General features: G+C 45.8%; 2 protein-coding genes across 5 annotated transcripts in view; one reads left to right on the top strand and one right to left on the bottom strand.

Moving 5' to 3' along the window:
- Positions 1–8,221, top strand: part of Sned1 (sushi, nidogen and EGF like domains 1) — a 52,467-nt gene extending 44,246 nt beyond the window's left edge. The window contains 3 exon segments of the mRNA XM_063236966.1: positions 2,932–2,999; positions 3,002–3,014; positions 3,601–8,221. Coding sequence (XP_063093036.1) covers positions 2,932–2,999; positions 3,002–3,014; positions 3,601–3,637 — 118 coding nt within the window. The 3' untranslated portion in view covers positions 3,638–8,221.
- On the bottom strand, positions 504–14,480 carry Mterf4 (mitochondrial transcription termination factor 4). 4 transcript variants are annotated; one of them, XR_010043422.1, is made up of 5 exons: positions 13,984–14,480; positions 12,085–12,583; positions 10,050–10,234; positions 8,530–8,979; positions 504–4,798 (listed from the first exon to the last, which is right to left on the bottom strand). XR_010043422.1 is itself a non-coding variant. In XM_003474365.5 (4 exons), exons 1-4 carry the CDS (start codon positions 14,185–14,187, stop codon positions 8,611–8,613), a joined length of 1,257 nt encoding a protein of 418 aa, XP_003474413.3. In that variant the 5' UTR covers positions 14,188–14,479; the 3' UTR covers positions 8,368–8,610. The 4 variants fall into 4 exon arrangements, 2 of the variants coding, with proteins under 2 accessions (XP_003474413.3, XP_063093040.1); XR_216375.4 differs by having other exon boundaries at positions 504–4,098; XM_003474365.5 differs by lacking the exon at positions 504–4,798 and having other exon boundaries at positions 8,368–8,979; positions 13,984–14,479.
- Between the last annotated feature and the right edge of the window lie 70 nt (positions 14,481–14,550).

Here is a 14,550-nt window from a genome sequence, read left to right as displayed (position 1 = left end):
ACAGTATTTTAAGTTTGTTCTCAACAACTATCTTTTTTTTAAAGTGTTCAAAAATAAAGTCTTTGCATTTGCTTGTGTCTCTACCACATCTAATACTTGTGTGGGCATTTAGTCCAGCAGGTATCTTCTTCCTTGGCATATAGCATCATTTTCTACAGCACAGAGCTTCTGGTAATAAGTTTTCTGCTTTTGTTGCCCAAAAAAGCTTTTATCTCACTTTCACTTTTAAAGGAAGAATTTGCTGACTATAGAATCATTAGTTGATGGTTGTGATTTACATTATCGCTGTCATTCCTTGGTCTTGTGCTCTGCATAGTTCCAGACAAGACGGCAGTCATGGTTACCTGGGTTGCACCATATATAACATGTCCTCCCCACCCCATAGCTGCTTTTTTTTTTTTTTTAATTTTATTTAAGGAGAAAAAGAAAAAAAAAAAGCAGAAAAAGGGTACAAGTTATACAGAATTTCAGAAAAAAATAAACAGTAGGAAATCACTAGTTAATGGATTACATATTGTCATCTTAGAAATATTTGTTCAAGTTACAAAATTAAAGCTTGTATAGTGGACATTCAAACGGTGAGACCAAACAGTTCTGTTCAATGATCCAACAAAACTCAGTAATATCATTGTCTATCTTATACACTTAAATACACATGCAGTTACATCGTTTAGAGCACTTTCTTTTCCTCTCTTTTGTACAATGACTATTACACATTTTGAGTTTTATTGCTCCCACAGTTCTTATTACTTTTTTTGGAAGAGAGTAAAACCAAATGTCACATAACAGAACAGTCGGTCAAATCAAAAGGGTGGACATAATAGATAATGTAAAAACATAATACAAGGTGATTAACAATGGTTACCATAATCCTCCCGCTCCCATAGCTGCTTTTACATTTTTCTCTTTATTACTATTTCTGGCCAAGTTAAATATGGTATGCTTTGGTATGGTTTTTACTCTGAGATGTAAGCTTTTCATACCTTTAAGGCTTTAGATTTTGTCCAATTAGGAACATCAGGGCCATTGTTTCTTATATTTTTTTCTGTCCCTCCACTCTTCCTCCTCTTAGAACTCTTATGTGTGTTAGACCAATATCATCCCACAGATCACTGGAGCCCTTTTTACTTTTTGGACAGTTTTCTGCTGTGTCCAAGATCATAGTCTTTTCTTCTACAGCAACTAACAACTTGCCATCAATCCTACCAACAGAATCTCACTTCAGACACTGAATCCTGTCATTTGCAGGTATTCCACTTTTCATTACGTTCATCACATTTCTTCCAGTCACCAAAATGCAGCAGAGGCATCATGTTTACAGCCCTTGCCTGTGACTTCCGTCATTGTTCTTTTTTCTGTGTCTTTTTTCCTCCCTCAATTAGAAGCCACAATTTCCTGTGATTCTTTGAATGTTTTGCAATTTTTTACTGGATCCTGAACTATAAATTTTATGTTACTGAGTGCTAGATTTTTTTTTAAGATCATTGTTCTTTTCTGCAAGACCTTTTTTTTTTTTTTTTTTTTTTTTTTTTTTGGTCTTTTTTGAGACGGGGTCTCACTATGCAGTTCAGGCTGGCCTTGAGCTCACTTTGCAGCCCAGGCTGGTCTCAATCTTGCAACAATCCTCCCACCTCAGCCTCCCGAGTGCTTAGATTACAGGTGTGAGCCACCTCACCCAGCTGCAAGACATTTCTTGAGTTCAGTCAGATTTTCTTGAGGTTTGCTCTCAAGTCGCCTTATTCTAGGGTAGATCTGCCCCTTGTTATTACATGAGATCTGTCTGCACCAGCCCCAGTATGACACTGCTCCTTGTGTCCTTTTCTCCTGGCCTGCATGGCTCAACCTGCAGCCACAGGTTTCTGAGGCTGCTCCTCTGCAGAGCTCCTCTCCAGTGCACCACCCACAATTCCTGCTTTCCTCTACTTCCCCACTGCAGTCCATTTCAACTTGGCATGATCATTACCCAGCTCCCTCTTGGCAGTGCTATCTAATGGTGCTCCAGGCTGAACTGCAGGATGGCCACAGGGCTCATCTCATGTATCTATCTTCTAATGGTCTGTAGTCTGTTTCTTAGATTGCTTGTTTTCTAACATCAGAAAACAGTTACTTCATGTTAGTCAGCTTTCCCATCACTGCAGCCAAATAGCCAACATTCACAACATAAAGGAGCAGGTTTAATTTGGCTCAAGGTTTAGAGGACTCAGTCCAGGATTGGCAGGCTCAATGTAAAAACATCATGGTGGAAAGGTGTGGTGTGGGGCAGAGCTGCTCAATTCATGCTGGTTGGGAGGCAGAGCAGAACTGCAGTAGGAGTGGCCAGGGACCAGCTATAGTATCCAAGGCTGCACCTTGTGACCCATCCAGCTCCCATGTGGCTCCGAGACAAGCCCTTCCCATCCTTGTCGTCTATAGACTCATGAGAGGCAGTATATATAACTCCCACTTTACAAGCTAAAGAATCTTACTTCAAGTTGCCCGGCTCAAAAATGGAAGAGGCAAGCTTGGAATCAAGTTTCCTAGTCCAAACAGTCCACATATCAAAGCTTCTCAATCTTCTCCATGAAATCCCCAAATAGACAAGATTGGGGTCATTCCTTCCCAAGGCCTTGAGGTGATATGCTTCCAGCAAAGTCCTGTCATTGAAATGTGACACTGTAATCTCATTACAGCTTTGTCAGCACTTATCAAAATGCACTTGAAATTTGTGTATCGTATGTATGTCATACTCAGTAAAGCTGATGCTTTAAAATTCACATGACTTTTATGTTAGACATTTTCATGTACTCACAGCAGGTAAGATTTTATCAGGAAAATAGTGGTCTTGCCTCAAGCACCTTTTTATTTACCTGTGGTCAGCACAGCCTAGGCCAAGCAACTGGGCAACATTCTGCTTCAGTATCTTGATTTCACAGAGCTTTCTTGTGACAACAGGTATAAAAGAGTCTACAAAGTTCACCAAGATGTCTGCTTCAGAGAGCTCTGTGAAAGCACGAGCCTCAAGAAACCCCAAACAGGTACATCTTGGGGCCCTGGCTGAGGCCTATATGCAGCTAGCAGCAGGTGGGCTGTGGTGGTGATGGGACTGGCAGAGTCAGGTGTCTAGGCATGAAGGCATAAGCAGTCTGCACACTCACAGGTTGTGGTGCCAACAGGTCTGAGCATGTAATTGCAGACACAGGGAACCCATTTACTGTGCTCACATCTGGGTTTCTTCTCAAAGGGTTTGAGGTGGCCACAGAATGACTGCTGTTTGGAGTTTCACTGCTTTCACAATGGGGTCTGACCCTGAGTCATCCCCTCCATAGACATACCCCTTGTGTGACAGGGCACCAGGCAAAGGCTTCAGGGTGCCACTCACCCCAGCTGCTGCTCCATCTCCCTAGGCAGTTTCTGCCTGGCCTCTTCCATGTTCTCCCCATGACACACATCCAGTTGCTGTCCTCTCCTTCCATGGTGACCACCTGGAGCAGGTAGTCCACACTTTGTACCACTGAGATAGATGTGAGCAGCACAGGGCTCTGGCAGGGTTCTGGACAGGAAGCATGCATGATGAGGTACACAAGTCTCTTTCTCTTAAAACATTTTTCTTGATTATTTCAGCAAACAAAGTAACAGTCAAACACTGAAGAAACCTTAAGGTATGTTACTCCACCAGTCTGAGAGCTGCTGGCCAGAGGGAAAGGCGGGTCCACCTGTCCCAGGCCAAGCACTGCGGCTCCTCTTGGCACTGCCTCAGCAAGCAAGCAGGCGCTGCTGTACAACCCTGACCAGAGGCTGTGGAATACCAGCAGAACCTGGTCAGCCTCAGAAACAGTCTTCTTCAGGCAGAAATAAGTCCCACTCTCTCAAGGGGAAGGAGAGCAGCTGGAAGGGGGCCCCTCAGGGAGGCTGAAGACTGCCCAGAAGACCAACTGGACGCCTGGAGGGAATTCAGAGTAGGTGGTGGGAGGGTGAGGAGGGCTGAGACCCTGGGGTACCAGAAGAGCATCACACTGTGTGTGGCATTGTGCTGGAAGGAAAGTGGCCTGGGGCCTTGGTCACAGAACATCTGGGAGGTCCTGAAGACAGCAGACACTGGTATTCCTTGCATCATGAACCCTGAAATCAAAGAAATGCTACCTTTGCTTGATCAGGCATTTCCCAGCTCTTCTGGCAGATAAACCTCTGCATCCCCTCACCTTCCTGCACACACGGCTCTGCTGATTCCTAAAGAGCATTATTTACAACTGATTGAAAAATACTGGCTGGGGCCACAGAAACTGACCTGCAGTCTGCAGCCGGCTCTATATTGAACTTCTCAGCCACATGATGTCACTAGGATGAAAGCCTGGAGCCTCCAGCAGCAGCCTGTGCCACCCCTGGACAAGCTGGCCTTGCAGGGCGTGAGTCTCTTCTGTCAGGAGCCATCTCAGGCACAGCCTCTTTTCTTCCATAGCCAAGGAGGTAAAAGGGAGATATCCCTCAAAGGCAGCAAAGACCAGCCAGAACCAAGGAGGCTTTTGGGATTGTCACACACCAACGAGGGGTCTACATCAATGGGGCACGCTGGGTATAGCTCCACGGGCATCAGAATAAACTCTGAGAGGAGGCCTGTGAGGCAGCGCTAACACAGCCAGGCTGCTTCAGATGTGCAGTCTGTCAAGAGCAGCTGGTAGCACTCAATTATGTCCCCTCCCCTCTCACCACAGCCTCTGAAGACACACACAAAATACTCCAAGGTGTGCAAGCAACGGAGTCCTGGTCGGGACCAAGAATTCACAAACCTCCTCAGGGCTTGAAATATTTCATGGTAAAGCACCTGAAATATTAATGTGTATCTTTTAAAACCAGCAATGTTTCTATAAAACTATGGGGACCCCCAATTAATTATCAAATACTGACTTAAGAACTTTTATTTTGAAACAATGAGAAAACTATAAAGAGGAAACGAACACCTTCACCAGACACCAATCTAAGAACAATACAAAAATTCTTTTCAATCCAGAGACCTAACATCACCAAGGGGAAGAGGGTAGAGAAGAGTAGCCTGTGGAACCAGTGGAAGCCTCGAGGCTGAGCACAGGTAGCCTTGAAGTCAGGGTGAGTCTGGGCCACCACTCACTGCCCTCTGCACCACAGCCAGATTGGAATGCTGACACTGGAACAGTATGGGTCCTCTAGGGGACAGTGCCTACAGCCTCCAGAGAAAGACAGTCATGTAGAAAGGAGGGAATGTGCTGTCTTCCTCACGCCTCAGTCCATTTTTCCTTCAAGGATTTGGGATGTGCCTCTCACCTTCTACCCACCTCAGGAGTTTGTAAAACCCAGAAAGAGGTGGTCTAACAACTGGACCATAAAGACCCGTGGAGACAGGGTTCTGGGTGGAGTCTGCGCCTTCTGTAACCTCCAGAAAACATAGTACCACACACATACCAGCATACCTGGGGACTCCTCCAGGAGCAGGGAGGCACCCAAAGCCCCTATAACCTAACCCAGGGTGTGGTTTCCCAGAGGTGTATGCCCAGGTGGAGATGGTAAGCAGTGCACCCAGGATAGCAGGGCTTCTGTGGTAATGCTTCTGCAGTACTCAGAAATCAGCTCTCAAGACTCCAATTTCAGAGACAAACCTGCCTTGATCCCCACCACATGGCGGAGACAAGACCTCTACCAGCTTCCAAAACCTAGACTGATAAGATGCACAAGAATAGAGGTGAGGGAGGCAACCCATTCCATGCCTCTAGTTTTGATGAAAGAGACAATGTTTATCACTGCTAAGTGTAGCTTAGGCAGTTTTAATCTATACATGGGTTGGCACTTTTTCTATAAAGCTTCAGGTGGTTTTTTAGGCTTTGCAGGCCTCTGTGGCAACCACTCAGCTCAGCCACTGGCATGAACAGCCATAGAGGTACAACTGTATGGACTGCTGTTGCAGTAAAACTTCCTTTCCAAAGCAGGTAGTGGCCTAAGTAACCCCTGGTCTTTGGTTACCTAGGATGCAGACTCAGAGGAAACCATGCCCTGGGCCTGTGACACAAAGAAAGCTATCCAGACCCATGCTGAGAAAGCTGGGCCACACCCCAGAGGTTGCACTCACTCATAAAAATGTTCTTTAAAGTTGTATTTTAGGCCCTCTATTTTTATTAAATTTTACATGCACATGTCTGTGTATTATGCAGTTTGTCCTTTCCAGAGGAGGAACAGCCATGAAGAAATCTCTGCTAAGAACACTGCCCTGTCTTCTGAGAGCTAAGGGCAGAGATCAGTGAAGGGTGAAAAGAGGGACGAGGTCTGCAGATACGCACAACTGATGTCCCCTGCAGCACCAGGGCCTGACCCACCCCTCCAGCAGCACTAGCAACTGGTAAAATGGACATTACTGAATGGAACATGGAACTTCCTGTACCATGCTAGTGACCTCATGACCCTCAGCCACTAGGCAAATATAAATGTGTTCCTTCTGGGATTTTTTTTGAGACATTGTTTCAGTCTGTCTGAAAGGCAGTTCATGCTGGCCTTGAACTCACAGCAATCTTCCTGCCTCAGCCTTCTAAGTGCTTGAATGACAGGCATGAACCACCACCATGAGCGTGGTTTCAATTTTTAACTTAGAAGCCACTGTTTCAGCAAAGACACCAACTAGATGCTGAGCTGTATGGTGTGGTCATATGGTCAACCTAGTCTGTTTCCAAAGCACAGGGTCTAATGCTTACGGCATCACAGTCACCTGGTCAGAAGTCACCACTGCTGTTCTCATATGTCCTTTCTAAGACTGATGTGGTCTCTGAAAACACTAAAGTTCAGCCAAACAAATGAGTCATAATGAAATCTGAGAATTATCAGGGTATAAAGATTTGCTTCTCTGCCAGAATAAAAGCAGAATGAGTTGTGCAGTTTATCAATCAAGATGGGCTCAGCTGACCATCTAATCAAGCTCGAGTTTGAGCGCTCACCAGTCCTGTGGGCCAAGAACAGCAGCACAGGTTCAGGGAGATGACAGCCACTCCAATGTCACAAAGTGGAAGAAAAACATGAACGCAGGTGCACAGTGGGCATCTTCATTGTTCTGCCCCTCGCCAGAAACAGCCAGACAGACAGACTCCCCTGTCTGCACCAGCTGGGGGCTGCCAGGTGCAAACAGGACACCTTTGATGTACCTCACTCCCTTGGAGCACTGTTGGCAAACTGCTGCCACTGCAACTCACTGAGTCACAGAGCTGCTTTTCTTTGTAGTCCTGCTGCAGCATGGGCCTGCAGGAGAGCGCAGAATCCCCACAACAAAACAAAGCTTTTTAATAGAAATAAATAGTTAGCAGCCCAAAGGAAGCGGTCATTGGACCAGGCTGTAAAGTGGTCTCTCAACTTTGGCACTATTTGGGGCTGGATCACTCTTTGTTTTCAGGCCATCCTGGACATTGTAGGGTATTTTGTAGCATTCTTGGCCACCACTCAGTACAGCCTAGTAGCACCCCACCCCAGGATGATTACAACCAAAGAGGTCTCCAAGTCTATCAGATGCCCCAAGGGTCAAGGCTGTTTCCAAGTAAGAGCTGCAGCTTTATAAGACACTTAATGTAGGCTATATGGGAAGAATAAGTCCAGGTCTCAGAGGAGTTTCATGTGGCTGTTAAAATGCTGCCAAGCACTCAAACTTTGGTTACCAAAGATGCTTTCTGCAGCACCAGTTCTGTGCAATTCCCTAAGGAAGGGGAATGCCCCAGAAGCCACCAGTCCTCCGACCAAACACTCTGCCCTTACAGCCAGGCCTCTACCTCAGAGTACACCCCATCCCCATCCCCAGCATCTCACACGTTCCCCAATGTGAGGCCCCCACTGGGGTGTATGGAGAAATTTCTGTTACGAACCCAAAACCAGTCCTGGGCCTGGACTCACAAAGCAGGGTGACTGTCCAGGAATACTCCCCAACTCCTCCAGCCTTGGCACGCTCCAAGTCAGCACAGCCCTGCAGCACAGGCCATGAGCCGCAGACACCAGGCCTGCAGGTGACCAATGCCCACTGGAAGACAGGGAAATCAGCTTGCCTGGGCAGGAAAGGCTGGTTCTTCGCCACAGAAACTATGCAAAACTAAAGCACCCATCATTGACCAACTGCCTTTTACTCTGCTGTACACTGAATGCAATTAGGAAGTCATGAGATATTTTTGGATTTGAAACATGGGTATTTTTGTAGGAAACCTGCTACTTGTTTTCATAAAATAAAGTGCTATTATGTACTAAAACCTTATATTGCCTCTTCGTGATACTTTTATCTTTATCCTCTAAAGGAAATAAAGTGATTTTTGAACCAGAAGTTGGCACCTATTTGCCACATTATGGACTTAGCACCAACATTTTAACAGCAAGAGAAAAAAACAATCAAATGTGGATGTATTGTTTCCTCAGTTTTAACAGCTATTTAATTTAGGTTGGAATGGGGCTTCCCTATAGACCCCCCAAATCACATCAAAGCACCTACTCTTTGGTTTGACTTATCCACATCTTGGGTTGTTCATATATTTTTTTCACCAAAAGATCAGTGTTAGAATGAAATACCTGAGAGGATCCACGTGGGCTCTCAAAAGCTGTGAGGCTAAGAATGCTCCTAAGTTTCCTGGGCCCTTTTGCCTCAGCCCTTCAGCACAACTCCTCTTCATGTTCATCCTCACTTTCTTCCTCTTCCTCTCCCTCCTCCTCCTCCTCCTCCTCAGTAGATGTGCTGCTCTCAGGCTCTTCTTCTTCCTCCCGAGCCAAGAGCTTTTTAAAAACCACAAACTCCTCAGCAGAGGAACAGGCTGTCTTGGCCAAAAACTCAGCCTCCGGAACTCTGAGAATGTCCTTGAGTAAAGGGTTTGCAATCTGCGTCTGCCCCTTCTTATCAGGTGTTTGGTACCGTCCCAGGCGCTCCAAGTATATGTGTCTCTGCTTGATCTTGGTTAATGAGTATTTTAAGAACTCAGTCCTTACTATGTCCACATGCTTAATTCCCATTCTAAAGTATGCATACTGGAAGACATAAATATGTTAACAAATTTCACACACAGAATCTGGAAACCCATCATCCCACAGTTCATAAGAACTTAAGCTGTCTGAAAGCATTCAACAAGAATTGCCTAATTAACCACAGAATATTCATTCTATGATACTAATATCTGTATGATAGCTGACAATTTCAAAGCATTTTCAAATTCACACTGAGAAAAATGCAGCAGACAACAAAAAAGGCAGGAGAGAAAAACTGTATTTTTCTTTAAGTAGAAAAAAAGAAAATTGGGTTGGGGATTTTGCTCAGTGGCGTAAGTGCTTGCCTGGCAAGCATGAGGTCATGAGTTCGATCCCCACTACCAAAAAAAAAGGAAAAAGGAAAACAGTATGGAAAAATTGGTGAAAATTTTCATAAAACATCCAGGAATCTGAGGTAAGTTTGTCTTAACTCTTACTAAAATATTAATACAGGCTGGGGACATAGTTCAGTGGCACAATCTGGCAAGTGTGAGGTCCTGAGTTCGATTCCTGGCACCAAAAAAAGTAATTAATACAAGTGTCATAATTTTCAAAATCAACATGCAAAACAGGTTTTAAGGACAAGAAAGCTTTACTATTTCAGAGTCACCATGTGGACTTTAGTAACAGGACTGGGCCATTCACTGTGATGGAAAAGTGCTGCAGAACAGTTTAATCTGGAGTGGATACGCAGAAAAAACCTGAGACACATTCTTTTTGGCAAGTGTGTAAAAATAGAAAAAAGACTTTCACGTCATCCACTCAGAGGCTGGCTATTTCTTCATTTTGTAGTGTTGGAGGTTGAACCCAAAGCCTTCACACTGAACTACACTCCCCAGCCCTTTTTAAATTTTCAGATAGGCTTCTGACATGTCACTAAGTTATGTCACTAAGGCTGGGTTTGAACGTGTGATGCCCCTGCCTCAGCTTCCCAGACTGCTGAAATTACAGTCTTGCACCACCACACCCAGTGAGGCTTTTTTTTTTTTTAAATCTAGAATTGACCTTGGTCCACTTGAGAAACCTGAAAACTTTCCTGTTCCTTGCCTAATCACTCTATCAGCCCCTCTCACCTGGAATTTGTATTCCAGTTCACTGGGATTCCCCTGAAGCACATTGGGGCATCTGTGCAGAATTTCAGTGACCTGCTGCATGGTGAAAAGGCACTTCTCCTTGAGGACCTGAATAACATCATCGATATCCCGCTGACGCATGGTGAAAATTTCAGGGCAGCTGTGGAGCACCCTCTTTAGTTTCCCTGCATGACATTAAGAACGGAAAAGCACATCATTCCAGAAACCCTGGGCTAGCTGTGCCTTCAAGGTGAAGCCAGCCATAAGAAATGAATGAAAAGTGCAGCCTTCAGACACTCCTTCCATCAGCATCACGGAAATGACTTTTCAGACTCACCAGCTCACCCTATATCCCTGCCTTTCTTTGCCATCTGAAGATGCCAACTTCTTTTTTGAGATAGAGTCTCGCTCTATAGTCCAGGCTGGCCTTGAACTCACAGCAATCTTCCTGTCTCAGTCTCCCAAATGCTGAGATTACAGGTGTGTGGCACCATGCCAACTTCAAATTCTAAGTTTTCTCATGTCATCACCTAGACAAGAATTTCCCAGACATTTACTGGAAAGGTTAAACATGGGACTAGCTTCCCCCAGGTAGAGCTGGCTTCCCTCAGTAATAACAAGCACTGAAGCACTCACAGCCAACGCCCTCAGGACCTGGAAGCCCAACTCAGAGCTAGGCATTCTAATGATAGGAATAACAGCATTGTGATGTGTAGCACAAATACCAACATAATAGTTGCCTGCAAAACCATGCACTTTACCCAAACCAAGACCCTGTGTAAATGCATTAAGACAGCTGGTGTGGACTAGAACAATCCCAGGCAAATTGGGGCACACAGTCTTCCTCTGGACAGGTGGGCAACATTTAGTATATAGAAATAAAAAAAAAAAAAAGAAAGAAATTTAAAATCACTTTTCTGAACTGTCAACATTTTCTTTTTCTTTCTTTCTTTTTTTTTTTTTTTTGGTACTAGGGATAAAACTCACAACCTTGTGCTTGCAAGGCAAGCACTTATGGTGTTGAGCTAAATCCAGGGCCCAAAATTTTCTTATTAAAATGTGTGAAAAATGAACTTCATAAATTAGGCTTTATCTTCATAAGCTGTCCTGAGTTCACTAGTTAATAACAGCACCTACCCTCTCACATTTAAGCTTTGGATTACATTTAAAGAGATCATAAATTTGTTAAGAGAAATACACAAAGTCACCTTATTATTTTCTAAAGGAAGCCTATAGAGACCCTAAGAAATTATGAACTCGGGGATTTAGCTCAGCAGCATAAGCACCTGCCTGGCAAGCGCAAGGTCATGAGTTCAATCCCCAGTACCTCAAAAAAAAAAAAAAAAAAAAAAAAGAAATTATGAACTCTAAACCTCTGCTGCCCCCTGCATCTTACCAGGAAATGTCAATAAAAGAAATTATAGTGGAACTCCTCTGGTCAAAGAGGGTAGAGGTCCTTGGCGGTCTTTATGGGTCCCATCCCCATTCTCCAGAAGATCCCTAAGGAAATCCAAGGAATTCCAAGGATCTCTGAGGTGTGTACACTATTGGGAAGGTGGGACAGCCACAGGGAGTCTACTCCACCAGCATCCCAGGAGCCTGATGGATCTCTCAGGTTCCACGATAAATCAAAGCACTTAGTTGGAATCTAAGTCTGTAAGGGATGGAGTCACAGGCTAAGACTGCACTGAGTGTATTTTCACATCAAAGGCTACACATCTGTGCATACTTGTGTCACCTCCCACAAGCAACACCACCCGGCTGGACAGACTGTGTGCCACCACTGTTCTAGAAGGTAGAGATCCTCAGTGAACACATCACTGAGAGCTGGTCCTGGCCCTTGAGTCTCTCTTTTAGGCCTAATCTTCCCAATACCTACTATAGTACCTTCTGTAGAGGCCACTCCTCCAGGCTTTGTCACAGATTCTCTTCTAGGACACTTCTCAGAAACCTGAGCTAACCCAGCCCACCTTAGGCTATTCTTTCCTCAACTCTGATTCCTCTCACATTACTTAAAATCTCCATCTCCTTGTACCTTCTCCAAGGCCAAGCTTTCTCAAGTAACTGGAACGCTTCTTTATTTGCCCTACAGGCATTTTCAGCAACTGGGGGCTTTTCTTCAAGGCCACATACACAGGCTCTGGATTCACACCCAGGAGTATAAACTCTGAAATGACGTCTAGCAACTGCTGAGGGCTGGCATGTGGCTGTATACTAAGCAGTTCATTAATGTGGGCATCGCTGAAACCCATGTGCAGGAGAGAACAGACCACCTTCTCTAGAGTCAGTGGCCCTCCATCCACAGAAAGTCTCTGCTTCTCAGGGAGGCAATGAACAAGATCCGCCCGGCACTTCAGTTCCTGCACATGCTTCTTGGAGCCAATCAAGGGTAACTCCTCAAGGCCCTCTCCATTGGAAGTTGTTGTTAGTTTACGGAACAAAGAAACAGCTGTCCTTTTCTGTTCTCCAAGGTGAGGCATCAACTTAGCCAAACAGACCCAGGTGAGGGGAATTTGGCGGTGCAAATTAAGAACCTATAAAAAACAGAACCAGGGGACCAAAGATTTAGCTCAGCAGCACAACACCTGCCTAGCAAGCACAAGATTGAATTCGATTCCAGGTTAAACCTCCCTCCCCGCAGTTCCACCCAGTATAATAAACACTAAAATTTTTGAGCCAGGGTATTTAGTACCTTGATTCCACACAAGTATAAGTTTTACAAACAATCGGAAAAGTCGCATCTCAATTTACAACTATGGCTGTGCTTGCCAGACAGGTAAGGAAATTTGTGTAAAGCAAATGGTAGCACAGGTGCAAACATGGGAGTCAGGCATGCATCATAGTGTTAGCTCTGTGGGGCCGACGAGGAGGAAAGGGCAGAATGCTGGTTTCACAAAGTCCAAAACAAAAGCCCCACACCCTCGGAGAAATTCAGGAGTTTATTGGAAATAATAATAATAATAATAATAATAAAAAGATTGAGCCAGGGATACAGCTCAGCAGCACAGCATCTCCCTGGCAAACACAAGGTCATGAGTTTGATTCCCGGTACCTCAAAAAACAAAAAACCACAAAACACAAGTTAAGAAAAAGCTTGTAGTGTCTATCAAGAGGGAATTCCAAACACAAGTCCAAACTCTGTCTCCTTGAGCCGAACTCAGGAAGATTGAGGGGGAAAAAAAGGAAAAGAAATTTTAAAAAAACTGTTATTTTACATTTCTAATAGTTCTCAAAGTCAGCTGTTAACTAGCATTCTGGGTAAGAGGCAGAGTCCCATTTTTCTATTTTTCTAAAGGTACTCTAACCTTCTCTCTCTCTGTGTCTCTCTCTCTTTAACATTTCTACTAAGCTTAGCTGCTTGAATCACATCTTTAAAAGGTGGGGATGTTTTCCTTTTATTGACTGTATCATTACGCCGCTCTACTTGCCCACTCATAATAACCAGACTACTACACTGTTTCAAGGCCATCTGATAATTCGTGCTACAAATTCTAAACCGCAGACGAATTTCCAGATTTAATCCCTAAATGCATTCCACAAGAACATCCTCCGATACCATGTCTGCCAGTCAGCCTGAACACGGACATCGCGCTGGTCCCCGGAGTTCAAGCCAGCAGGTAACAACAAGCACAAAACACTTGAGCTCTCAAACGCCTCTCGTCAGCCCCTAACCCTTCTCCGGCGTCAAGAGCGCCGCAACCGCCGGTGAGGCCCCAGCGCCCGCTCCTCTCTGGCCTCCCGGGTGGCCTGCGGGTCTCCCTACTGCTCTCTCTGCCGGGATCCCGAGCAGGGCGCCCCACGACCGGGCGGACGAGCGCCAACCTCCTGGGAAGCCGCCCCTGCCCCCTCCGCGACTCTAGACCGCGGCGACACCTTTACGTCTCAGCCTGCCAGCGGGCGACCAATAACAACCCGGCTCCCAGCTTGACTTTACCTGTCTGGCGAGCATAGCCATAGCGAAGAGTCGGCAATGGCGCCGGAAGTAGCGCTTCTTCCGAGCCCTCACTTCCGGCGCCCGGTCCGTCTGTCTTCCTCTCCAGCCCCGGCGCGGGGGCGAGGGTCCAGCGTTCCGGACACGCGTGCAGCTGCCCAGCCGCACTCGCGGGCGCCTAGGTTTCCGGTGGCTCGGTGGCTGCATCGCCTCTTTCCCGCCTCGTAGAACTTCCCCGGGAGCATGGAGGGGCGCTGCGGACCACCCTTAATTCCCTGAAGTTAGGGCTGCCCGCCGCCCGGCCGTTTCCTGGAGCGCCGCACTGAAAACACCGGAGCGCCCAGATCCCGTATAAAATCTGTGCCTGACTTAACATCCGGCCCCAACGCCAAGCGAAGCCCTAACCGTTTTTAAAAACGTGACCCAGCTCATAAATATGACAGAAACCAGGGCGCGTTCCTCTTTTTGGCCAGAGCCTGGTTTCCACTGAGAAGGAAACAGCGCTGCCTCAGCCTATTGTATTCAAACTTCTCGACCGGTCCCGCGCAGCTGCCAGTGGAGGAAGACTGC

This window comes from Cavia porcellus, unplaced genomic scaffold (assembly GCF_034190915.1).
Source record: "Cavia porcellus strain 051 isolate PalLab524CR breed Dunkin Hartley unplaced genomic scaffold, mCavPor4.1 scaffold_26, whole genome shotgun sequence".
Classification (NCBI taxonomy): domain Eukaryota; kingdom Metazoa; phylum Chordata; class Mammalia; order Rodentia; family Caviidae; genus Cavia; species Cavia porcellus.
This window is presented reverse-complemented; position numbering and strand designations above follow the sequence as displayed.

Excerpts from the sequence above, each read along its gene's own strand:
- Mterf4 (XM_003474365.5), bottom strand. The coding sequence starts at position 14,187 with ATGCAGCCACCGAGCCACCGGAAACCTAGGCGCCCGCGAGTGCGGCTG. Across the intron at positions 10,235-12,084 it reads AAAGCTTGGCCTTGGAGAAG|GGAAACTAAAGAGGGTGCTC; the intron begins GTACAAGGAGAT and ends AATGTCATGCAG. Across the intron at positions 8,980-10,049 it reads AACTGGAATACAAATTCCAG|TATGCATACTTTAGAATGGG; the intron begins GTGAGAGGGGCT and ends TATGTCTTCCAG.